The sequence below is a fragment of the Pholcus phalangioides genome, unplaced genomic scaffold, assembly GCF_987345545.1.
Source record: "Pholcus phalangioides strain wild (caught in Gottingen) unplaced genomic scaffold, Ppha-v1.0 ptg000018l_1, whole genome shotgun sequence".
Classification (NCBI taxonomy): Eukaryota; Metazoa; Arthropoda; class Arachnida; order Araneae; family Pholcidae; genus Pholcus; species Pholcus phalangioides.
Window position 1 is genome coordinate 17,539,357 of NW_028301611.1, and position 25,497 is coordinate 17,564,853.

The following is a 25,497-nucleotide window of genomic DNA, read 5'->3' on the forward strand; positions in this document are numbered from 1 at the left end:
TTTGATAATATGGTAATAAATTCTTCACTTTTCTTTTACCATAATAAACGTATAAACGATTTTTATACGTTTTTCTAACTTATAAAAATCGATAAATTTTTATACGTTAGAAAAATCTCTGAATTTCTTGATGTAGATTAAAATACCGCACTGCCTGTCTTCTGCACTTTTTTGCACCGAGAGGTTGAAAGTGAAATATTGTATTAATAGAAACGTTTATAAACTATATGACATGAATGTCGCTCTCCACTTGTTAATACAAGATATACAGAAGATCATGTGGTGGCTCGTCGTCCATGAGCTATTAGCTGATCGGTTCACCGTCCATTGCACGGTTCCGTTCGGCACATATACGCTCTAGCGAAGGAAAATCTCTATCTCCTCTGTAGCTTAGTGGTCAGAGCACTCGTCCGGCAATCGAGGGTCCCGGTAGAGGCAGAGATGAGTTTTTTTCCTTCCTTAAAAAAAAAATTAAAAAATTAACATCTCAAATAATAAATATCTTCACAACATCCAGTCTTCTGTATATCTTGTTTATAAAGTAGTAATGATTTCTAAACAAAATAAATTCAAATTCCAGTCGAAAAAATCAAAAATTTTCTCTATAAAGATATGACCAAAAACTTTTTACATCCTCTAAAATTTCATTGCTGGTGGATGATATTTACATATGCGGATTTTATGATGAACAATCTTTTTCCAAAGTGGTGAAATTCTTATATCTGAACTTTATGCAGCCGCGGATTATTCGCAATAAATTGGGGTTTCCATTAAAATTTAAAGTTAGACAACAGTTAGAGCTGACCACGTGTGTAGCCGCTGGAAAAAAATAGAGTTTCAGAGATAAAAAAATACAGGTAAATTCGTTTCTCAAAGAAAATAATTCATTTTATGTCAAAATATACTCTCAAAGACTGCCCGATAAACTCTCAAAAAAGAGATATAAAAATCAAGAATAGATCTCAAATTAAATAGATCTCAAATTAAATAGATCTCGTATAATAAATCGCTCACACCTTTTGTCAGTTTTGAATATGTGTATTCAACAACTTCGCCAAGTACTTTTCTATAAGTGAGGTATCGGCTCAATGCGACCAATTGTGAGAAGCTAAATTCCTCTTTTTCTTTCCTGGTATACATCTAGGACTGTGAACTTCGTTTATACGTGATCCGGAACTCCATCGACAAATTCTTCTAGAGGTCCACGTCGACAGATGGTAAAGGGGGAAAAAGTTTCAACGATACTTTCCATTGATTAAAGTCCAGATTAAACTGACAGGTGGCTGGCAACGCGTTAAAATGTTCTTGTGGTACTCTCAAAACAAATGGCATTTTCACAGTTGCCGAAGAGAAGTTTCAACAGCACTCGCCATGATGGAGCACAAGACTTGACTGGTTACGGGAAAAAAAAAATCTCGATGGTTCTTGATATGATGAAGAAAGGACAAGTCTTGACAGTCCTTGAAGTGTTACGTCAGCATCGAGGGGGGAGAGGATTTGAAGATTGCTCACGTCATCAACCACCCCTTTTTGAAGATATGAAATATTCTAAGCTGCTGACGAAATTTTGCTGACGGGGGGGGGGCAGTGTTTTGCTGACTTTTGCTGACAAGGGGGGGGGGGTCAAAAATCGCTGAAAATCTGCTTACGTAATACTGGAATGGCCACAAGTTTTATAAGACTGTCAATGATAATTTTTCCTGGCGTGAATGTCGGCAACCAGCATTGTCCAGCTTTCGGCATCGTCCAATCGTCCATCATCATCTAGTATTCGGCATCGTCCACCATCGCCCATCATTTAGCAACGTCCACCATTACACATTATTCAGTATTGTCCAGCATTCAGCATCGTCCATCATCGTCCAGCATTTAGTATCGTCCATCATCGTCCAGCATTTAGTATCGTCCACCATCGTCCAGCGTTTAGTATCGTCCAGCATATAATATCGTCCAGCATTTAGTATCGTCCAGCATATAATATCGTCCACCATCGTCCAGCATATAATATCGTCCACCATCGTCCAGCATTTAGTATTGTCCACCATCGTCCAGCATTCAGCGTCGTCCGCCATCATCCAGCATTCAGCGTCGTCCGCCATCATCCAACATTAAGTGTTACCACCTTCATCGTCCACCTTCGTCAGGCATTCAGCTATCGCCCTGATTGTTAAAAACCCCCGATACCTCTGGCCCTTCTCGTGCTTTTCGGGTGGGCATTGTGGCTGATGCGATGGGAGAATTGATTGGGTTTCTGCGCTGTGGGACGGGGCGCTATGGGCCCCCGTGGAAAACTTGGCTGCTTTCGTACATGCTGCTCCCCCATATGTTAGAGGTTCCCGTTTGAATACTTACGTGGGTGTGTGGTTCTCAAGCCTCGTCCAGCGTCAGACCATCATATCTCTTTTTATCTTGCTCCCGTTTCCCATGTAATAACCGGAACGGTGATTTAAATTTCAAAAGATTCCAAGACATAACAAGAAAGCAAAATAATATTCATAGTAAGAGCAGATATAGATCTTTTCATGGGATTCCGTAGAAAAATTCACACTTTCAAAGTGCAAAATAGAATCAATAATAGACCTATCGGTGATGTGCTTTTTGGATGAGTAATCTCTGTATACTCACGCAAACGTACAGGATACAGATCAGATCTCTACTCTTCAAAGAGAGGATCGATTTCCCCAAAACTTGTCAGCCTAACAAAATATACCATATCAAAGACCGAATTTCAAAGAGATCCAACAAGAAAATTCGAGGAACTTGAAAGAAATAAAATATATGCTCATAGCTTTCAGGCCGGGGATAACCTTTCAGCAACACGATCAACTTTGCAACCCATGGATCCATTTCCAATTTATAATAGCCTAATAGGCATTCCTCAATAACAGAATGATTAATTCCAAAATTTGCGAAACCAGTCAGCGCCGGCCAACTGTTTCTGAGCCCCGAATCGAACAGGGATTTGATGGAATTAATTAATTAATCCCCCAAAATTAATGAAAATGTTCACTTGCTCTGGAATCATTTTTCTCAATTATTTTCAATTATTCCCTTCATTAATTCTGGAATTAATTTATTCCCCATTAATTTTATTTTTTCATTTCTTTCGCCAATTCTGAATTTTTGCAATTATCTATTTTGGAATTATTTGTTTCTTTTACTAATTCTTCAATCATTAGTTCCAACATTTTTTCGTTAATTTCGGCCTTTTTCATTAATTCCCTGAACTTTACACTAATTTCGGCATTTTCCATTAATTCCTCAATTATGTATTTATTTCATTAACTCTGGCATTTTTTCACTTATTCCAGAATTTTACGTCAATTCTGGACTTTTTCATTAATTCTGTCATTTTCTTCACATTAATCCCAACATTTTAAACATTTCTGGAATTAAGTATTTTTAATTCCACCCTTTTTTCTGGAATTATATATTTTTATATTAATTAATGAAATTTTTTCATTAATTCTGGAATTATAGTGTTTGCAGAAATGAATGACATGATTTTAAAAATTCATATTTTCAAAACCATTACACATAATATAATCTGTGATACATAAAAATAAAACATTCAAAATTTTCTTTCAACTTTGCTCAATAGGTGGCAGCACTTCCGTAGAACGCGGTTTTAGAAATTACAAATGGTGACATTGAGAAAAAAAAAATTTTTTTTTTTGTGTATTAGAATATTCAAAGGGTTATTTCCGCTGCTTCTGTGCAACGTGCATTTCGAAATTTGTAACTGAAAAAAAAAGAAAAACAGAGTGATTCAATAAATTTCAGTCGTTGCGCTCTAAGGAAGTGCTGCCATCTATTGGGAGAAGTTGAAAACAACATTGAATGTTATTCTTTATTTTTATGTATCGCAGATTATATTATGTATAATAGTTTCGAAAATATCAATTTTGAAAATTATGTTATTTATTAGCGCAAACCCTCTATATTTCTTTTATAAATTTAAAATTCTCATCGATTCTAAATTTTCAATAACTTTCGTTTAATGTGTTCGTTATTTAATTTGGATATTTTCCAGCATTTCAATGCATTTTGCAATTAATGCTATGCATATTTAAATTCCGAATTTCCCCTTAAATTCAGGATGAAATCCTTACACCAAATCATAATTGAAAAGATCTCTTCCCCGCCGAGAAAAAAATTGTCTGGCTTCCAGTCCGGTCCGTTGAATCCGTTAAGATGCTCTTGAAACCAGAAGTATAATAAAAGGATAATATCAATAAAGGATTTATAAACGAATTTCAAATGAATTTGTGCGACCCACACATGTTAGAAGCCCCTGCGACCCATGTTTGGGTCTCGACGTCATAGATTAAGGACCCCTGGTGTAGGGAATCAGAATCGAATAATAAACGAGGAACAACAAATGGAGAAAATAGCAAAATGTTACGCCATTATTCCACGGCAAAAAAATAACTGGGATCTTTCTTTGCCCCAAAACGATAAGACATACTCTAAATACTATAGAAAAAAAAATTCGGAATTACTTTTAGTTCGTAGTTCACGAATGGTCGACTAGGTAGCGACAGTGGTGGTTCTGCATGCTGTGATTGCTTGTGGTTTTTTTGCATCTCTCCAAACTTTCAACAGGGAGGGGTTAGTCCAGCTAGTTAGGTAGGTATCTAATTAGAAAGACAATTTGATGACTTTAACTGTAGTATAATATAAATCTTGTTCCATCTTAGTTTAAGAGGAGTCGGTGCAAGCAAATTTTCCAAAAAACACGTTTTCGAATTTTGCAATTTTCGAATATTATAAAATTTTCTGCGTCTGTGTTCAAATTTTTGTTCTACCTGTACCATTATATTTTTACAATATTATAATATGATCGAAGTATTAAAAATTTTCAACGAGATGGATAGGATGGACCATGAGTTATTACTACACCGTGAATCAACTCCTTCGACAAGGTGACACAAGCATTGGCGTACGCAGTGGGGGCGGGAGGGGGGTGGTTTTTGGGTTCTAACCCCTCCCCCAGGAAGTATCGATTTGTAAGGGACAACTGCAGGCTTTAGTGTCGCAGGGGGTTTTTCTCTAATAGGGTTGTTAATAAATGGAATAACTTACCTCCGAGGTGTCATTAATTCTAACACAATTGACACATTTAAAAACAAGTACGACGGACACAGTGGGATAAATCAAGAAGCTATCCATATTTAGATAAGACAACCACAATCTTTTTTATGGGCAGTGTATTTATTATACATTTTTAATTATTAGTTTTTTTCTTTCGAGATAATATGCTTTTATATCGGGTAACTGTATTTTGGTTATATTTGGCATCCATATTTTTTATGGGAATCTTTTTTCAACCACCTTGCTGGACAATTTGTTTGTTGTGGCCTTTGTATTTGTATTTGTATATGAATGGTTTTTGAACGAAAATTAAAAAAAAAAGTAAATAATGAATGTCTCAAACATATACAGAAAAGAAACACATTTAAAATAGATATTGCTAATCGGCAACAGTTTGCACAGTAGGGTCAAGTGGTACACCGTCTCGATGCATTCCAGGTGAACAATGTTTAAATTCACATTAAATTATCAAAGAAAGAAAAGAGTAGAGAAAAACAGAATTTTCAAACTTTTTTAGTCTTTAAAATTTTGTTGTTTAACAACTTGATAGAGAAAAACAGTCTGTGACTTCTTGTAGAATTTTTCTAAACTAAATTTGCTTTTATAAAAATCGTGATTTTTTTCCCTCTAACTTCGAATTGTTCAAAAGAAATTGAAAAAGTTCGAATTAAACAAGGAATTATAACATTAAATTGGATAGAAAACTCAAAAGGGGGGTAGTTCGATATATATTTGAATTATCCAAAATTTGAATTAATCGAAAGAGAGAGAGAGAGAAAGTTCTACTGTTTTTGTTAAATCAGTGTTTCTCAACCCTTCTGAAGACAAGGACCAGTAAAATGCCTGAAACAATTTGACGGACCAATTGTGTCCCATATTACGGGGCATGCTTGTAATTTTCGTTGTTCTGATTTTTTTTAACATATTTGTCCCGTTTTTCAACGATACTTATTTCAATTTGTAATAATTACCAAAAAAGTCGTAATACATACACACACACACACACAGAGCGTTTCCATAGTAGTAGGCCTATATATTATATTATGATAATTATGGCAAAAATTATAAATATTCATCTCATACATTTGTCAGGTTCAACATTTTTTTTCTGCAAATTTTAGGCCAATTTAATTACGATCCGTGATTGTGTATTCATTTGACAACGTTCCTTGATAAAAATCGGTGATCTCTCGTATTTTACGGATTATTATTTAAGATTCCGGTTTACCGTGTTTTTCCTCAATGTCGGTCATCAAATCATTTGAATACTTTTTTCGTGAAACTCTACGCAGTTTTGTTAACTGCAATTTGTAGCACAACTTCATGTCCACATTCTTCAGCAATTTTAGAAGTAGTTTGCAAATTGAATTTAAAGCAATAAAAATTGAAATTTTTGGCGAAATGTCGTGACATCCCGGATTTAAGATCGCATTTTCCTGCATTCTCCTCGATGATGCACGGTGAACACGAGTGTGAACTTAACGCATAATTTTAATTGAATCCACCTGGATCTTATCACTATCAACTACAACGGATGAATAATTTTATCAAGTTTGCATGCGGACCACCTCTGGTCCGCGGACCATAGGTTGGGAAACGCTGTGTTAAATAATATTGGTTCTACTGCAAAGTGAATTTGAAATTTTTGAAAAATGGACCAAAAATTGCCCGCGTTTACGATAATTAAATGAATTGGAATCTCTAATGGTTGAAAGTGAATAGAGATAACGAAAACAAGTAAAAAACTGTGAATTTATGTAAACGAGGATAGAAAACACATGAGAAACTTCCGGAGACACGAGAAAGGAAGGAACGGTATTGGATGGATGGATAGTTTGATGAATCGACCGCAGCGCCGCTCCACCTGACAGCGACAAGTTTCGGAATCACTCACATCTGATGTGTTTTCAGTGTCGGATGCGTTTAGTTTCATTTTCTTTCTGTCTATAAATAATATTAATATATAATACGAATTTCTCTCTTTTTTTTTCTTGATATTGAAATGAGGATGCGTCCGAGATTTTTGTTGCCGGCGGCTTTGGTCCTTCTCTTTGGTGAGTTTGAAAATTAAATTTATTTAATGTTTTACTGAAACTGACAAAAAAAATTTTTGAAATGAGAGGGAGAAAGTTTTTTGCAGGAAATTTTTTTATCCAAGAAATCCAGAAAACTCTCATATCATTAATTTACCAGAGTAATGGGTCGATACATAATTTAACAGAATTTAAACTGAAAGTTAGTCTTGGATTTATTTTTATGTCTTAACAAAATGATAAAATTTTATTTAAGAAAATTAGACATAGTTTTATTAGAATTTAGAATGAATTAATCATAAATTTATTAGAATTCAGAATGAACTAAGCATAATTTTATTGGAATTCAGAATTAATTCAATCATAAATTTCTTAGAATTCAGATAATGAACTAAACATAAATTTATTAGAATTTAGAATGAAAATTTATTAGAACGAATTAACCATGAATTCATTTTAATATTTCACTCAAATGATGAAATTTTTGAATCGAGAGGAAGGAATTTTTTTGCAGGAATCTATGGCGGAATTGAGAATTCATATCATTAATTTATCAGAGTAATCATATATCATATAATTCATTAAAATCTAAAATATTAAATTTATCATAAATTTATTAGAATTTAAAATAAAAAATATTTTAGTATTTTAGTAATAGGATACATTTTTTGAACTGAGTTTGAGAAAGTTTTTTATAGGATATTCTATAAAAGAATACAGAGGAAATTCATATCAATAATTTATCACAGTAATAAAAAAGTCATATAATATATTAGGATTTAAAATAAATTAGTCATAAATCAATTTTAGTAGTTTACTGAGATTTTTAAATTTTTGTCATGAGAGGAAGAAATAAATGTCGAGCAGCATTTTTCCATATAGAAAATATGGAAGAATTAAAAGAAAATTCTTATGATTAATTTATCAAGTAATGAGAAAAAAGTCGTTTAATTGATTATAATTCGAAATAAATCAGTGTCAAATTTATTTTACTGAGATAAAATTTTTGAATTGAGAGGGAAAAGTTTTTTTTAGGAAATTTATGAAAGAATTTTGAGAAAATTCATATCGTTAATTTATCAGAGTAATAATATTACTCTGATAAATTAACTAAAAAATGTCAGAAAATATTTGTTAGAATTTAAATCAAATTGGTCATAAATGAAATAAATAGTCGTAAAATAAAATTAATTTCGGTCATATAACTCAGAACTAATTCCGCATAATTATTCAATGTTATAATACTGTAGCAAATTTTATTTCGTTATTCAAATTTTTATCATTTACATTACATAATTTTTTCCGAATTCACAAAATATTTTCTCATTTAATTTTTTTAATGAATATAATTTAATAAATCTTAAACGAATTTGATTTTTATTTTAAAATGCACATAATTTTTAGTGAAATGTATTATTTCTTTGAAATTACTATTTTTTTAAATATTTTGTTACTGCATTTCCTAAAATAAATTTATTCAAAAATTTCTCAACATCGATTATTCAATTTTTCAACAAAATGTATTTTATTCCGATATTTGCTCTTTTTTTTCATTCGTATAAATCCCGTTCCATTTCTACAAATACATGTATTAATTAAATTCTCGTGACGTAAATTTTGTCTTTAAAAAATTTATTAATTTGTTTTATTTCTGAATTTCTTTATGCTATTATATTTTGATTATGTAATGTTTTTGAAATAAATTTTTGTACACGCATTAAAACACATACACGTCGATTACATAATAATTATAATTCATTTATTTGATATCTTTTAATTTATTCAAGTTTTAAATTCAATTTTTTTGTATAATTTATGACTTCTGATTAATAATTTTAAACAAGAAATAAAAAAAAGTAAATATTGATTTCAACAATTAATAGCATCCGGAGAATTTTATCTGGTAATTTCTATGGAGCAGGGGTTCTTAACCTATGCGCCCGACCCAAACGTGGGTCGCTGGGGCTCCCGAGATGAGTTAGGAACAACCAGGGACTCTGTGATATGGGGTCCCGACATAAACGTCATTCGCAGGGGCTTCCGAGTAAAGCCGTACAAATCCACTTACAGCCTGGGATTCTTGAGTTACGAATCACGACCCAACCGTCATTCGCTGGTGCCACCGAGATGGGTCGTAAAAACCCGCTAAGCCAGGGGATCTTGAGCTATGGGTCGCGTTACAAATTTGTTGTTGTTGTGCAGGGGCTTCCACGATGTGTCGTACGAATACACTACTAAACCAGACATGAACCTCGTCCATATTCCTCTGCGGAACTTCTAACGAATTGGTGCACGTTGGAATGTGTGTGTACGTATAGTGAACCTTCCGTGGAGTTTGTTTCTGTGTAACTCTTGTTATGTGTAGTGCTTCCATCCGCAATAAGTTTTTTTAAACTATGAGTTTTTTTCCTCAACTCATAGCGATTAAAGTGTAATGAATGAATAATTACGCCGTTGTAGGCCTGCGAGATCGGCTCGCATTCGCACCTCGAAGTTGGGAACCACAGAAAACCAACTTCAGCTGACCAAATTCGTACAAATACACTAACGGTCCTGCTATAAATGCGCTTATTGCGTTACTGGTTTGACTAATTTCGAAAAACAAAGTGACATGGGTAGCGAAGTTGATCTTACGAATTTTTTGAACAGCCGGCTGGTACGATGATATATTTTGAAAGAGAGGAAATGCAACTGTGTCCGAGTGGGGAATAGAACCCATATCCTTTGACTTTCCGGGTGTACGCACTAGACTACAAAGGCAACGAATATCCCTATCTTTCCTTGGAGCTCATGTGCACATGAACGGGACCGTACATCAACGGCCCATGTACGGCGGGTTCGATTCCCCGCAAGGGCAGTTGAATTTTCTCTTACCTAAATATATCTCCGCATCAGCGAGCTGTTAAAAACCTCCGTATGGATAGCGGAGAGTGACATCATCCTCGCAGAAGCTGATCTTGTTGCTGATTTTTTTGTCGCGGCTGAAAAAGGTTAAGAACCCCTAATATAGTGCCGTTGAAATTGTAATTAATAAAATTGATGAAATTTCAACAGTAGAAAATAAATTTGCCCTTTTCATAAAACCCATAGGATGTAATTTGCGTCGAGTATTAGGTGTTTACATGGTTTCGCATTTTGAACAGGCAGGTGTATTTCTTGAAATCTCTCCACAATCAGCAGCAGATCCACAACACTAAAATTACTGTCAAAAAAATATCAGCTCGATTGTCAGTTCCTAACTATCGAATTGAAAGCTTGATGGCAGCACACCCCCTGAACCCATAGCATGTGCGAGGCCTACTACCTGAATTGATGGAAATCACAACGCACAAAAACTTTCAAACAAAATTTACACAAAACTTTTGCACAAAATTTCTTCTCTTCTGAGCTTTTGAAAATTCCTGTTGATTTTTCTGAGCTTTTGAAAATTCCTGTTGTTTTTTCTGAGCTTTTGAAAATTCCTGTTGCTTTTTCTGAGCTGTTCAAGATTTTCTCGCGTTTTTTCTGAGCTTTTCAAGATTTTCTCGCGTTTCTCCTGAGCATTTCCAATTTTTCTTTCTTTTGTCTCTCCTGAGCTTTTTAAAATTTTTATGCACTTTTTCTAAGCTTTTTAAAACTTTTACACAATTTTCCTGAGCTTTCAAATATTTTACACACTTTATCTGAGCTTTTTTCAAATATTTTACACACTTTATCTGAGCTTTTTTCAAAAATTTCACGCGTCTCTTCTGTGTGAGCTTTTCAAAATTTTCTCTCTTTTCAACTGAGCATTTTAAAATATTTTATTATTTATTCCTCCGCTTTTCAAAATTTCTGCCGTGTTTTCTGAGCTTTTTTGTGGTGCTTCTGAGCATATTTGTGGGTTTTTTCCTGAGCTTTTCAAAATTTTCTCGCATCTTTTCTGAACATTTCAACAATTTTCTTGTCTGGCCTGAGTATTTCAAAATTTCCTAGGACATTTTCTGACCTAATATGTATACATTCATCTTAACTAAACCCCGAAACTTCTCCAACTCCTAATCCCATCTCGCCTGTAATCACCACAAAATTTGTTAATTGCGACAGTACCCAATTTTCCGTGGAAAATATGTTGTAAAAATGTTTGTATGTTGTGTTTTTTTGTTTTTTTTTGACACAAAATAAAGTGTTCCAGACTCTGCCACGAAGCTGGGCTGGAAGAGATCTCTGCAACGGGATAAGTCCAGTGGCAAAGTTCTGGCGTTCATTCATTCAGCACGTATTCTGAAGCATTCAAAATATTCTCGCTCTTGTCCCGTGTGAGCACTGAAATTTTTTCCTCCCTTCCACTTTCATCACCTTCTCTGAACATTTTAAATTTGCCAACACGTCTCCTGTGCCTTTAGAACTTAGAGCAAATGAAGTTTTCTCGTCTGATAAAATTTGCTTAATGAGACCTATTTTTATGAGAGTATTGCTTAATTTTTTTTTGAATTATAGCGTGGTTTCGGAAATTTTGGAATTTCTCGTGCTTTTTTGCAAAAAAAAAAAAAATTTAGCGTCTTTCAAAACTTGAAAGACGCAATTAAAAACATATAGAGGGCAATTATATTCTTAAAATCGACGAATTTTCGATTATAGTGGTTCAGATCCGTGTTGCCAGAATAAATACTACGACGGTCATATTTTGGGAACACTTAGGAACAAACTGGCGTAACATCAGAAGCAGCAAAAGCAAGAACAGCGTTTCGTTGGTTGGATGACAAGGGAGGGTCTCTTCTTTCTCTAAAAGCTCTCAAGAACTTCAAATTGTGGGAGGCCGAGCGTCAAAAAAAAGAAAAGAAGCCCATGTGTTATTTTGGTATATTCGGAAGAGAAAGGAAAGCGTCTATTCTGGAACCCGTCAATTCGTAAACTCTGCCGTAGCAATAATATTTATATATAATGGCTTCGGATTACCTGATGAGAAACGTGGGGTCCCAAACTTCTCAAATTTCATTATTCCTGAATAAAATAAATTCCTGAGATTATGCATAACCTTTTCTTCCATATTTAAAAACATCAAGGATTTTTCAGTTATAAATAAATGAAATTTCTACTATTAATCCTATGAGCGGCAATGACGAGATATCTCGCCTCCATAAAAGCCTCTTATTTTGGCATTGACAAGCCCAGGAGTTTTGTAAAAATGATTTCTCAATGGAAAACTGTTCCCTATATCCGTTAATTTGCACTTGCTGCAAATCGAAAGAAAGCCAACTTCATTAAAAAATATATGGCATTTTGAAGAGGGATTTAGTGATTTCTAATTGCCGCTTACAGGGTTAAACTGTTGCCCACTACTGTGCGAAAGTTCACGGACTCACTTTTTCTGTGATCTATTCATGCCATCGATGACAATAAACACTATGAGGTAATTATTGCGATACGTACTTATATCTCCGTCTACGTAACAGAAAACCTCCCATCATTGTAAAATAAGTACTACCTTAGGATAAATTTGGGACAATGAAGTATAATTAATTGATTGAAAGAAATCAGAATACAATCACCGCAGTACAGTTTCAGAGCACTTAAGCTACCCGTACCACAATTCCAGATCACCTTAATTAAGGGTGCACTTCGGCCTGAGGGCCAAATGTGGCCCTCCAAGGGGTTCTTAGCATATTTCATCCTTCCGTGTGAAAGGTGTTTTCACATGAAAGGTGCTTTCCACAAGATAAGTATCTATCTAAAGTCTCATAAGAAAAAAAAACAATATATATATACTTGGGCTGACTTTATTTTTTTCTAAAAAAAATACGGGAAATAGGAATCCCGTACAAGTCTAAATACAAGATACCACCAATTATTACCTAAAAACGTTCATAAAGATAAGCAAAATTGCCATTAGTCACTGAAATCACTGAAAACATTGCCAATGATGGGGGGGAGGAGGCGGGATTCCGCGCTTTCAGTTTGACAAAATATGCCAGATGAATATCCATATGAATACTTATAATGACAGTTATAATTATCATAATACAATTTATGAGTGATGAAAAAATAATCTTAATCCCAGATTTCAGTAAAGAATAAAAGTTCAAGTGAGCTTCATTATAAATACGGGATATTTTTTGTCACTAGAAATCTGAATGACCAAGGTTACTGGAAAATACTTGAATGTTCCGTATAATGGGGAGCATATGGTCAGTCTATAAGTTTCTGGACCGCGGATTGAAAATTATACTGTCACTATACTACTACTAAACCACACATGCACCTTGTCCACATTGCTCTGCGGAACGTGTTGTGAAGCTAACATGAGGTTTGGGTGTAATGCTTGTTATAGTGAGGTCATATGTCATTTATTTTTCGAATTATGAGTGAAGTGACGCCCGCTTATGGCTCGAAATAGAGCCAGTCACGGGCTTTAAACTTCTGATTCTAGTGTGAAGTGTAATAATTGAAGATTTACACCGTAAGTGCGATTGTTTCTCTCTGTGCCGGCACTTATTAATGGGGAAATCGGGGCTCTCCTTCGTGCCTCGAAGTTTGGAACCACAGAAAACCAACTTCAACCTACTATCATTGTGATGCCGGTGAGGTTCGAAGATTGAAAAGGCGGCGCACCCGTACCTTAGAAGATATACTTTCAGATCTTTATAAATTAGCGATCTGCAGCTATTTTCCCTAGTGATAACTATATCGCTATAATGATTAGCTTCTGGTTCCATTGCACAGGTGACCGTCCAGCCTTGGCTTCCTCAATCCAGTGATAATTTGAAAAGTGACTCACCGTAACACTGTATCGATCTTCTGTGCTCGACGGTTGACATGTATTTTCAAGACGCCCATAGAAGCACTGGGGGGGGGGGGGGCGACAGATAAGAAAGAGTGTTGAGACACACAGGAAATTTTAAAAAAAAGACGACTAAATCAAAACTTCTGAATCTAAAATAAAATTGCATTCCGATGAAGCAAATATACCAGAAACCTTCAGGGGCGGATCTAGAGCTCGCTGTTGAGAGGGGGTGATCTTACAAATTGTTGTGAATAGAATTACCATTGTGAATAGAAATTCCCGTATTTTCCGGGGCAATAACAATTTTTCTCCGTTCCGTTAGTCGAATTTTTCTTGAATTTGTTGTTTAATCAAAAACATTGATACAGGTAAATTTTAAATAAATTGAATGCAGTATTATCATACATAAATTACTAAAGTGTAATGAATTATCGTATTTGGGCAATATTGCATATTTCGCTGATCGGGGTGATCACTCCCAACCCATAGATCCGCACCTGGAAACCTTAGAATGCAGATTTTTCTAAAACAAAAAAAAAAACCAGAAAAATCAATTCTTCAAAAGACTATATGTTCATGCATATCAGAGAAAAGTTATTTTCATAAGCTTGAAAACGACACCTTTTTAAGAGCTCCGTAGCTGAATAAGGTCTCGTAAAAATTCCCGTTCAAAGTTTCATCTCGTCATTAGCTGAATAGCTTGTAAGATTGCAGCAAAGGAGAGATAGAGCTTTCTATTTCCACTTAAAAGTGTTTCAGATTATCCAGCCATTAAATAAAATGCCGCTTTGAAAGTGTTCAAAGAAGTTCTTAAGAAATGATAGAGAGGAAGGGTGGTGGGGGGGGGGTCTTAAAAAGGCTATAGATATGTAAGAGAAGTTTCTAGAACAGGGATCGATTAATGGCGAATGAAAAAAGGAGACAATGTCGCCGCTTTCTCCTAATTAATTTCCACGAGGACGAAGTAACCGAGTTACTTAAAACTGAGAGACAGCGCTAAAAGTAAGGGTTCCCCGTAATTTCATTTATTTCAGTTAATGCTCTCGAATTATTTTTTTCCCCCCGTTGCACTTGTTGATCCACGAGCTGCTGCTCACTGAATCGAGAGTCGAGGTGAAGATAAATGCTCACTTTATTGTCTTGGTACTTCGTTAATTGCCTCAAGTGCTTGTCGGGGCGCATATTCGCCATGTAATCAGTGGCGCCATCTGGCCCATGAAGACCGAATTTTGGGTCGGGATGAGTCGGTCATTTGTCTCGAAGGCCAATGTGAAGGACAAAGAGTGTATCACAAAAACCTTTTTTACTGCGCAAGAGAATTAATACATTTACAACCTGTTTATTTTATGTTTCCTTCGAAGTAACTACCATGTGAAATTATGAATTTTTCCCGTTGTTCACTACAAAGATGTAAATGCCGATTGCCTTTTTTTTTGACACATCCTCCATTTCCTTCGTCGCTGCACTTCTCCCGAACCCGTTGCCCCTTAACCCTAAAGCAAATTATTTATCCGGGGAAAAAGTCGCATGGGGCAAGATCAAGGGAATGAGCTGGTTGTGAAAGTACCGGAATTTGATTTTTTGACACGTAACCGGGCACCAGGAGGGACCTGTGAGTCAAACATGATTCGGTGAAACGCCAGTGACCATCTTTTTGGAAAGCCAAGTTGTGGGTGCTCCATCACGATAATGTGGCGACTCATATGTCCTTCCTGGTGTCAGATCGTCTGTCAAAACGTCACATTCCGATACTTCAACAGCCAGCTTATCTCGTCCCATGTGATTTTTTCCTTTTTCTTCGTATGAATAATTTGCTTAAGGGGGCAACAACTCTCAGGTTGCGAAGTGCCGCGAGCAATGATGAAGGCACTGGAAGGCGTGCCAAAAAAAAGGCTTCCAATCCACATTTACATCTTCGTATGAACAATGACAAAAATGAATAATTGCACAGAGTAGTTACTTTAAAGAAAACACCACATAAACGGATTCTATCTGTCATTCTTCCGTAATAAAATGTTTCGGAACTTTTTGAAAAAACGTAATAGTACACTCCACAACCAAATGAAAGAAGATTGCGCAGAATCGAGAGTGACTTCAAAGAAAACTCTAGGTTTTCGATCATAAATTATAGTTGAATAAAACCGTGAATTTTTTCACGGAAAAATTTCATTTTTCCGAAAAATGAAGAAACAGGTCGGAAACACTCGTGAGAGCTGTTGCCCTCTCGAGTAGTGTGGCCAAAACGAAGAGTCACGGGACAAGAAACGAGTAGTTTCATTTCAATTTCGAACCTCAAGAGCCACGTGGGTGGCACCGAGCCTCACCTATTGCTTAGTGTCAAGGAAAGTTGTTAGTGTTTGATTCTTGACTTCCGATTTCTCACGAAGCACAGCGTGACGGTCAGCTTGAACAGTGTGGAACGAGAATGCAAATTCTGATCGTCATGCAAGGCCATCTTAAGAGAATTGTGGGGGGTCTGTTGTGAATTTCGAACATACACAACATGCATATACCCTATTTCGTCGTACATTCAACGGCAGGGATATCGCATTCAGCGGTTGTGTCAGCACTGTGTTTTCACAGAAACTCGTCAAGCCTAGCAGAAACAACAACAACAAAAACCCCTTTCATTAGTCTCTATTAAAGCCATAGGACAGGGGTGGCCAACCCGCTGCACGCGTGCCGCAAGTGCTATGAGGAGTGGCACGCAAATGCTTTTCAAAAATTAAAGAAATTACATTCCATTTCTCAATCGAAGAAATTATCTTCAACATTTAACCCATTTACGATTACAGACGTAATACTGCGTCCAAACGCCGGTGGAATAAATTCAAAAACAAGTTTCCTGTGTTTTTCTTTCTTCTCTCTTCATCATCACTAGCTTTATAGTAACCCTATCAATTGAAGTTGCTTTTTCTTTCCCTCCTTTCTTTCTGTACCACCGTTAATGATTTTATCCCACTCATGTATAATGTATCTTTCTACTATATCCCCATGTAAGAACGAAAGACAACATGTGGGGGTTGGGGTGTTCAAAAGAAATTGTGAAAAAACTTCCTATTATCACCCTTATCTATTATACTTTTTAATTTTATATTTTTTCCTTCTTTCATTTTCTAACGTGCAGTTATTTAGGACGAGGTTACCACATTTATCGCTGATTCCTCAATAGAGATAACCCAAATTTGTTGCCAAAAACATGAAGTGATTGAACAATCTTTTTTTCTTATGAATGATGGTCTTGTATATAGACTGACAAACGTATATTTAGTACGGTAGACACTCTTAAAATTATAGTTATTTGACGATTTTGTAGTCAAGGTGTCCCTGTTCGGTTTTTCATCTTTGAGCATAGTTTCTGGCCGTTTCATGTGTACGAGATTCAGGTTCGTCCGCGTGGAGGGCATGCATTTTGTATAATACAATTACATTGTGCATCCATGAATTCTTCGGAGCTGGCTAAGCCTTCTTACAAAGTTTATTTGCGAGACGGGAGGGATTCCCCAAGCACCCTGAATCAGGTTCCGGTGTCTACGCCCAACATAGTATAGGTAAGGTGACGTACATACACAATCTGCATTGCGATATTTGAATTTCTAACTCAAAAATAAAAACAATTTAAAACTGAAAAAAGTGGCTAACTGAACAATTTATGAAAAGAATGGGGTAGCCGAACAGTATTTTGCAGGAACGGAGAGAATGCTCGTCTCCTGTAAAAACGGGACGCATGGTTTGCGTCTGAAGAGTTGTAAAGTGGCACCCACATTGGAAATAATCTTGATTGTAGCACAGCTTGGAAAAAAAAGGTTGGCCACCCATTTCATAGAGCTTTACGAATCACCGAATAATCGCCAATTTCGGTACTTCTTCTCCCTGAGAACTAGCTTCTGTTCCGGTATATAGCTATTGGCGCATATCTACATTGTTTCGGACTTACTGACGTGTAAAAGTATCGGGCCTGTATCTCAGAGAGATTAGAAACAAATGTAAAGAAACAAAATCTCTTGTTGATGAAGTCGAGACGGGGGAAAGAAACAGCACAATCGCGTGAAAATAAAAGAGAAATCGATATAGAGTCAAACCGAATTTTATTTTATACTTATTTTAGTGTTTCTTTAACCTTTGTGTGAGAGGAAAGAGATCTGTGATGAAAGGCTTGTCTCCGTCAGCTAAAAAAGAAACAAGAAACAACTATGTCCGGAAGTTGTTTCCTTTTTTATTTACCATGGAAAAAAAAGCCATTTCTGAGTTAGGTTGGTGGTGTTCGGCTTGATTAAGTGGTCATCGTTATTTGCTGTTGTTGTTGTTGTTGTTGCTGCTGTTGTTGCTGTTCTAGGTGAGGGGCAAGACTTGCTGAGTGGGCAAAAGCCAACATCCAATCTCTCTCTCTCTCTCAATGCTTTTATTTCCTTGTTCGTTCCTCTCACGATTCATCATCCTGTTGCCACGATGGTGATTTTGGGTTCGAACCGAAACGTTTCAATCTTTCTGGTCAGTACTAGGTCTTTATGCCCTCTTACATCCGTCTGAAAAGTCAAGAAAATAAAGTCTCACTGAAATTTCTATTAGAAATGTAAAAATTCTGGGCCCGAAACTCCCCCACTTCATTCGGAATTTTGAACGTTTGGCTATAGTTATTGGTGAATCGATTCTGAATTCACCTGATGAAATGATATGGAATATCTACTACTACTACTGAACCACGCATGAAACTCGTCTCTATTCCATAGCGGAACTTATCTCTAAACGATTCGGTATAAGTTTGAATTAGAGTGTTCGTGTTGTGAACCTAACGTGAAGTTTGTTTCTGTGCAATGCGTGTTATAGTGCTGCCATCAGCTATATGGATATACACTAAAACCCCCTCTTAACTGACGCTCCTCTTTCACGACCAAATAATAATTTCCTCTTGTATATTAAATATATCCATTTCACGCCCCTGATTAACGGTCACCCCCTCTTTTACGGATAAAACTTTTTTGTCCCGTTGGGTCCGCAAAAGAGAGGCTTTACTGTATTCCAAAGATATGGAAATATCTGCAAGATGACGGAATAACACCTCACAATCATCGTACAAGATATACGGAAACGCTTTATATAGATAGGTTGATATTTTGGAAAGAAGACTCGAACCCTGGTCTGCCGTACGCCGGACGAATGTTCTACTAACTAAGCTATGAAGACAGACAGAATATTTCTTCCTTGGAGCGTATATATTCTAAACGGCACAGTACGATGGACAATAACAATAAGCTAATTATTTGCAAATGACATCGGGGCCACCAGATGGAGACGTGTAGAGAAAGATGTTCTCTCTACTTTTTCGTACAAGATATACGTAAATCAGCTTTATGCATAGATGCTGAGATATTGTAAAGAAAAATTAATTTACGAGCAATTAGCGGATCGTTGCCACTGTCTGCCGTACGCTGGTGCCGTTCAGCATATATACGCTCCAAGGAAAAAACATTCCATCTACTTCAATATGTTAGTGGTAGAGCACTCGCTCGGTTCCCCGTGAGAGCAGAGATAATTTTTTCTTTCCGAAATATCAGCATCTCTACATATAGTCAGTTTACGTATATCTTGCATTAACAATTGGAGAGGATAGATAGATAGATTGAACAGCTCAGACATAACCCCGGGCTGATGCAAGGCAACTTACTTCCGTTATCTCAAATGACGCTGGGTTGTATCAGAAAAAGTTAGCAAAGATTTATAGTAGTGGCGTCCCTTGCCTCGTGCTCGAAATTATGAAATAACTTGCGGCGTTTCCCGCATGAGGACAGATATCCAGCCGGTGTGACGTACACGTCATTTGACTAAAAATAGCTGAACGCAATGATCAGGAAGAACAATTGCATTTGCGCCCAGTTGCACATACGGGCCGGATACCGCAGCCTGAGGTTTCAAAAGAAGTGTAGAGAAGACTTGTGGAGCAAGTAAGAAGAAGTTGGCATGTTGAAGCGGGAGAGATTCTAGAATGTGGTCTAAGTGCACAATTTACAAAATATATATCCAGCGCCTTCCCTGTGACGGGAAACGAAGAAACAAAGCCTCCGTCTGGACAGTTTTACTTCCCTTTCCTTCTACGGAATATACAATATACACACATAAATGAAAACACACTCAGAGCCTTTCACTGCGACGGGAATAATCAAATAGAGCCTCCGTTCACAGTGCTGAGCATTTAGATTTGAATTTTACTGACATATATTTACATTATATAAATTTCCCGTTTTTATTTAATTGGGAATGCACATAAATATTACTATGAAGGAAATACATCCAAACAAATATCACTATGAGAGTTCATACAGATATTCAAGGCTACAAAATTATTATCATACTACGTAAGTGTGTGTGTGTGTGCAGGAAAACATTTGTGTTATTCTTCCGGTTGTTTACGACAGTGTCGCTGAATGTGTCGTCTTTACAGTAAGGTGTGTGAGGATACTAATTCTTTACTTCAAAAATAGCTCACATGTCCTTGATTCCATATCATAAATACTGCAGTGTATATTACGTATATGTTATGGTATAGGAACCAAAGTTGACCTTTTGTCTTGAATGTGCTTCTATTCCAGATTCTACTTCAGAGAATCACTAGTGGTATGTTCACTGCTTCCAGTTATTACTAAAATAGTTTCTATATTATTCACCAGATAGTTCAAGACCTGTTGTAGTTTTCTCGTTGCAGATCTTTGTAAAGCAATTTTCTGTTTCCGTAAGATCTCTCGTCCGTTTGGTGGTGCTTCTAAATGTTATCCCTTTGTGTTGTTACACTGAACCACATAGTGTATCGCGCTTCCCGAATGGCCGCATCTACACGTGCTGGTCTGGCTGATTTTGAACCTTTGCGTCGAATGGACCGTGTTCTGCGAGGAACATTACTATTTTTCTCGGCATGACTTCGTTCATTTTACCCACTTTTGGTATTACGTCGAAGACCTTTATTCCAGTTGTGCATATTTGACAATAGTGTAGCCATTTCTCTCACACTTCCTGTGAGAGCAGACTTTTAATGTAGGATGCCGATAATTTCATTAGGTGGTGGCTAATGTCATACAATAGGCTATAAGGGGATTCCACGTCCTGTATTGCCTGTATACTAGGAATGATATCGGTGTTTAAAGCGGATTTTTCTGCAAAACCTTTTGCATAAATTTCCTCCATCCAGATTGCGTATGACTCTACTTCACCCAAGCCGACACTGGTGTAAGCTGCTCCTACACCAGTCTTGGAGCCATCTGTAATAATAATCCGATGGGTTGATTCTTCTTTATTCGTTATCAAGACCTGCATTGGGAGAATATCTTTCACTGGGTGGTATATCCATGGTGGATGCTTATGCTCTACATCTGTAGGAAGATGTTACATTGCTTATTTTAATTTCGCGCTTGAGCCTTAGATTTGCTTTCTGTACTTCTGTATCTAAAAGTATATGTACCGGAAGATTGTTAGTTAATACTTGTAGCGCAGTATTTTCGTTAGCCATGCATCCAATGATATCATTGCTGCTTTTGTGTGCTCAGTGACTTTGCGAATTGTTGAATCCCCTATTCATCACCAGCATACGCTTAAATTTTTTTATTTCCAGGCCAGTCTTTCGTGAGTAAATTATTTATGATTAGGCTCCAAAGCATTTACCCACTACTACTTCACCAAACACCAACTCTGGCCATATCGCTATATTGCAATTTTCTGCCATTAGTGAGATGGGTTGGAAGTGAAGGTGCTGTCTATCGGTGGTCGCCTCCAGTTCGTTTGGGAAAATATCTTATCTATATCCTCCCTTGGGTTCGAACCCGGGACTCTGACAACAACCTTCACGATGGTAGACGAGCATCTTACCACCATGCCACTCGGGCACACTAACCCACTACAGGAGCGTTGAGGGCATCCTTTCGTTTTAACTATAATGGCCTCACCTTCATTCGTAAAAAGTGATATATGTCTTCTGATTGCATCAATCATTGTTCTTCTCACATTGTTCGGCATTGAAATGCTGAGATATTGCTTTACTATTGTTTTATGTGAAATATTATTGAAAGGTCTCTTAAAATATCTATCGATAGTAGGGTGACATCATCTTTTTGGCTCTATAAATGTTTGTACATTGTCGTGAATTTTTCAGATTGCTGTATCGAAGCGTTGCCGAATGTCCTTGTGTTTTCGGTGACGCATGGGGTGTAGGTTGGTGGGCCTTCTCGTGGTGCACACACACACACATCCAGGTTAACACTAAATCTACCTTGTCTATGTTGTCTACCCAATCTTGAATTATTTTGCAACTACTATATGTTTTTGTCCTTTTTTATGAACTTATTTATCAGTACTTATCTAGTATTGTTTAACATTACTAGTGAAGAATATGTAACTGCAAAAGCCTGAAGTGCTGCCACTTCGCTAATTCGCCAAGAGTTTTGGCCAAAGTCCTAGATTCAGACTTTGGCCACCATTTCGCAAAATAGCCCGAGATGACTGGTAAAGCTTGATGTGTTGATGTAAAACGGCCCGGTAGGAACCAAATCCATTGTTTTTTTATCGTCAACATGTGATACATGTCTCTATAAAGCAGCTGTATTGAATTAGCTCCATGTGACAAGAAAGGAAATTTGTGACAAGAAAGGAAATTTGTGACAAGAAAGGAAATTTGTGACAAGAAACTATGAAAATAATTATGTAAAGATTTTTTTCCTGCCAAATTTTGGAGAGAAGAGAATGATTACCACAGCATTACTACTAAACCAGACATGCACCTCGTCCAAATTCCTCTGCGGAACTTCTAACGAATTGGTACATGTTGGAATGTGTGTGTGTACGTGTAGTGAACCTTCCGTGAAGTTTGTTTCTGTGTAATGTTTGTTATTTGTAGTGCTACCATCTATTTTTACCACATCATGACTGTGTTTTGATGGGCTGCCATAACTAACGTGGGCATAATTATCACGAAAAAATACACAAATTTTACGTTGCTCCCGAATCGTCTTCTGTTATCGGACATTTGCCAGGCATCAGCGGCCACGTCGCCAGGCCACGTCGTGAGCTGGACAGTTAATGTCCAAAATTCGGTCATTGGCAGTTTCAATATTTAACGACATTGGCCAATTCGCAAAGTGGTCGGCCCCATCAGAAATTGATTAATTGATTGAATGTTGTAGACTACTACCTACCTAGATTTATTAATATCGCGAAACACGCAAACTTTACGATGATCCCGATTCCTCTTTTGTTATCGTACTTCGGCCACGAATCACCGGCAACTTCACGAACTGGCCGGGTCAGTATTTAACGAAATTGGCCAATTCACGAAGTAGCCGGCCCCGTCACGAATTGGCCAATTTCGTGATTTGGCGGTAACATATACACATGGGATGATCTTATAGTTGCATAAAGCCCTGTATAAACTAAAGAGAAGAATAAGAAGAGAATTTAAATTAAATCCTTTTCGTTTTTGTAACTCTCAAGACACGCTATTTAAGAGTTTTCTTGAAAATCCAGCCACCTCAAGTGTTCTCGTTCCTCCTTTAATTCAAACCAGCAAATATTTGAATAAAGGATTCAACCAGTTTCTAAGCTTAATCTCAAAAATGTTTAATTTTTAGAAGATTCTATAACTTCGAAAATCTGATGATGACCCTTCATTGATACTTCCTCGGGTCATCATTTCATGAATATTCACGGCATTAATTATTAACATATTGATGATTTTTTTTTTTTTACCATATAAGACACATCGGTACTTATCCAGAGAGTTTAATCCGATCACAATCCCCTTGATGTTTACGGTCCAGCAAAAAAAATAGGGGGGGGGGAATAAGACTAGAATTTGAATTGCTGTTCGACGGAATTTGAAGCTAACGAAATGTAAATGTTGACTTTTGAGGAGGCGGTGGGGGGGGGGGAGGATGGATTGTCATCATCATCATCTGAAGGAAGACATCTTTCCAGTATCCAGTCTTGAAATTTGATCGATTTTATGCAAATTTCTAAAATAAATATCGTTCCTTGGGAAGTCTTTGTTTTGAGGCTGTCTGCGGTTTTGAAGGGTCTTTGGCCGGCCTATCCATTCTTTCGTGTTGAGAAGACGGACATATTCAGGAGATCTCCATGGATGTATAACACAAAGTGCTCTTTTCTCGCAACAATGGATAAAGGTGAGTGGTTGTGTGTGTGTGTTTATATAAGCTCGTCTCTTTTTTTCAAGAGACAGAGTGATTTCACTGATGTCATTCTTCCCTCTTTTCGGGACTTAGTTCGTCCTGGACTGGCGTATGCCGTAAGGTTTTGCAGACCGTATCTTCAGAAAGATGCAGACTTGGTTGTTGAAGGGGGTGCCGCTGTGGTGGTCGAGTGGTCATAGTGACGTACTCGCATCACGAGGATCCGGGTTCGAACCCCACCGGCGCCACAGTGATGGTCGGCTGAAGTTGGTTTTCTGTGGTTTCCAACTTCAAGGCGCAAATGCAAGCCGATCTCCCCGTTAAAAAGTCTCGCCACAGAGATCAACAGGCCTACAACGATACAAATATTCAATCATTACACTTCACTCACAATTTCAAGTATAGATGGCAGCACTGAAATATCAAACACAACACTAGCTACACACTCAGACTGTTAGGTGCACTCACTTTGTTCCAGACTCTGCCACGAAGCTGGGCTGGAAGAGATCTCGGCAACGGGATAAGTCCGGTGGCAGAGCCCCTGGCGTTCATTCATTGTTGAAGGGGGTGCAGAGAAGAGCCACTATAATACAACACAAACACACACGCACACTTCAACTCGCAGTTGGGCTTTCACTGCGCACTTAAATTGTAATTTAAAAAAATAGTTTTAATGATTTAATTATCAATAATTCATGATTTATTTATTACTTTTAATTGATAGTTCTGATAAAAAAAAAAAGAATTAAATTTCCTGAAACAAAATTTGATTAGATATCCCAACTAAAATTCTTCATTTTTGTTATTCAGCCATTGCGAGCCGTTAGGAACTGTCTAATGTATATCGCAAATTACGATTTCTTCTAATGCGCAAAATCTCTTGATAAGGAAAAGAAAAGTCTCGGGAAAATAAATTTAATCTGATCAATTGAAAGAAACTGATCAAAAACTGAATGGTTTTTGGTTGTTTTTTCCATCATAAATTTGCCTTTACTATAGGAAGGCCATTGCAAAAACACACATGCAAGGATCACAGAGAACACTACGAAATTAGTACGGCATGGATTACGGAAATGTCTGTCAAAAGGGAGGAGGAGAGAACACTTTCTAGCCCCAGCTACAGCCTGATAACGATAACTGACAGAAAAAAATAATGAAGTTTGGTTACCATAGCTTCAGTATGCGCAGAATAGCATGATAGCATTATCCAAAATCCCTATAACCTTAAACAATTTTTTTCCCTTATGGCATCGGTCCGTTTCTTGCAAAAGTGATAACAGTACCCAAATGGTTACATTATCCATGATTCTCATAAACGACACCGACTGCATTTAATTTCCTCTGAGAATTTTTCGCGGCACAGTTACGATCCTCTCACGACACAGCGGTTGAAAAAACTGATAGATCATGAAATATATATATGCCGTCATTCAAAAATACTTCCACTCGGGGAGGTGGGGGC

At 36.9% G+C, this 25,497-nt stretch overlaps 1 protein-coding gene across 1 annotated transcript in view; it reads left to right on the forward strand.

The window, feature by feature from the left end:
* The first annotated feature begins 7,012 nt into the window (after positions 1 to 7,012).
* The window catches only part of LOC149071781 (uncharacterized), a 55,655-nt gene continuing 37,170 nt past the window's right edge, over positions 7,013 to 25,497 (forward strand). The window contains exon 1 of the mRNA XM_089247730.1: positions 7,013 to 7,148. Within this exon, the coding sequence (XP_089103856.1) occupies positions 7,097 to 7,148 (52 nt within the window). The 5' untranslated portion in view covers positions 7,013 to 7,096. The remainder of the gene's footprint in view (positions 7,149 to 25,497) is intronic.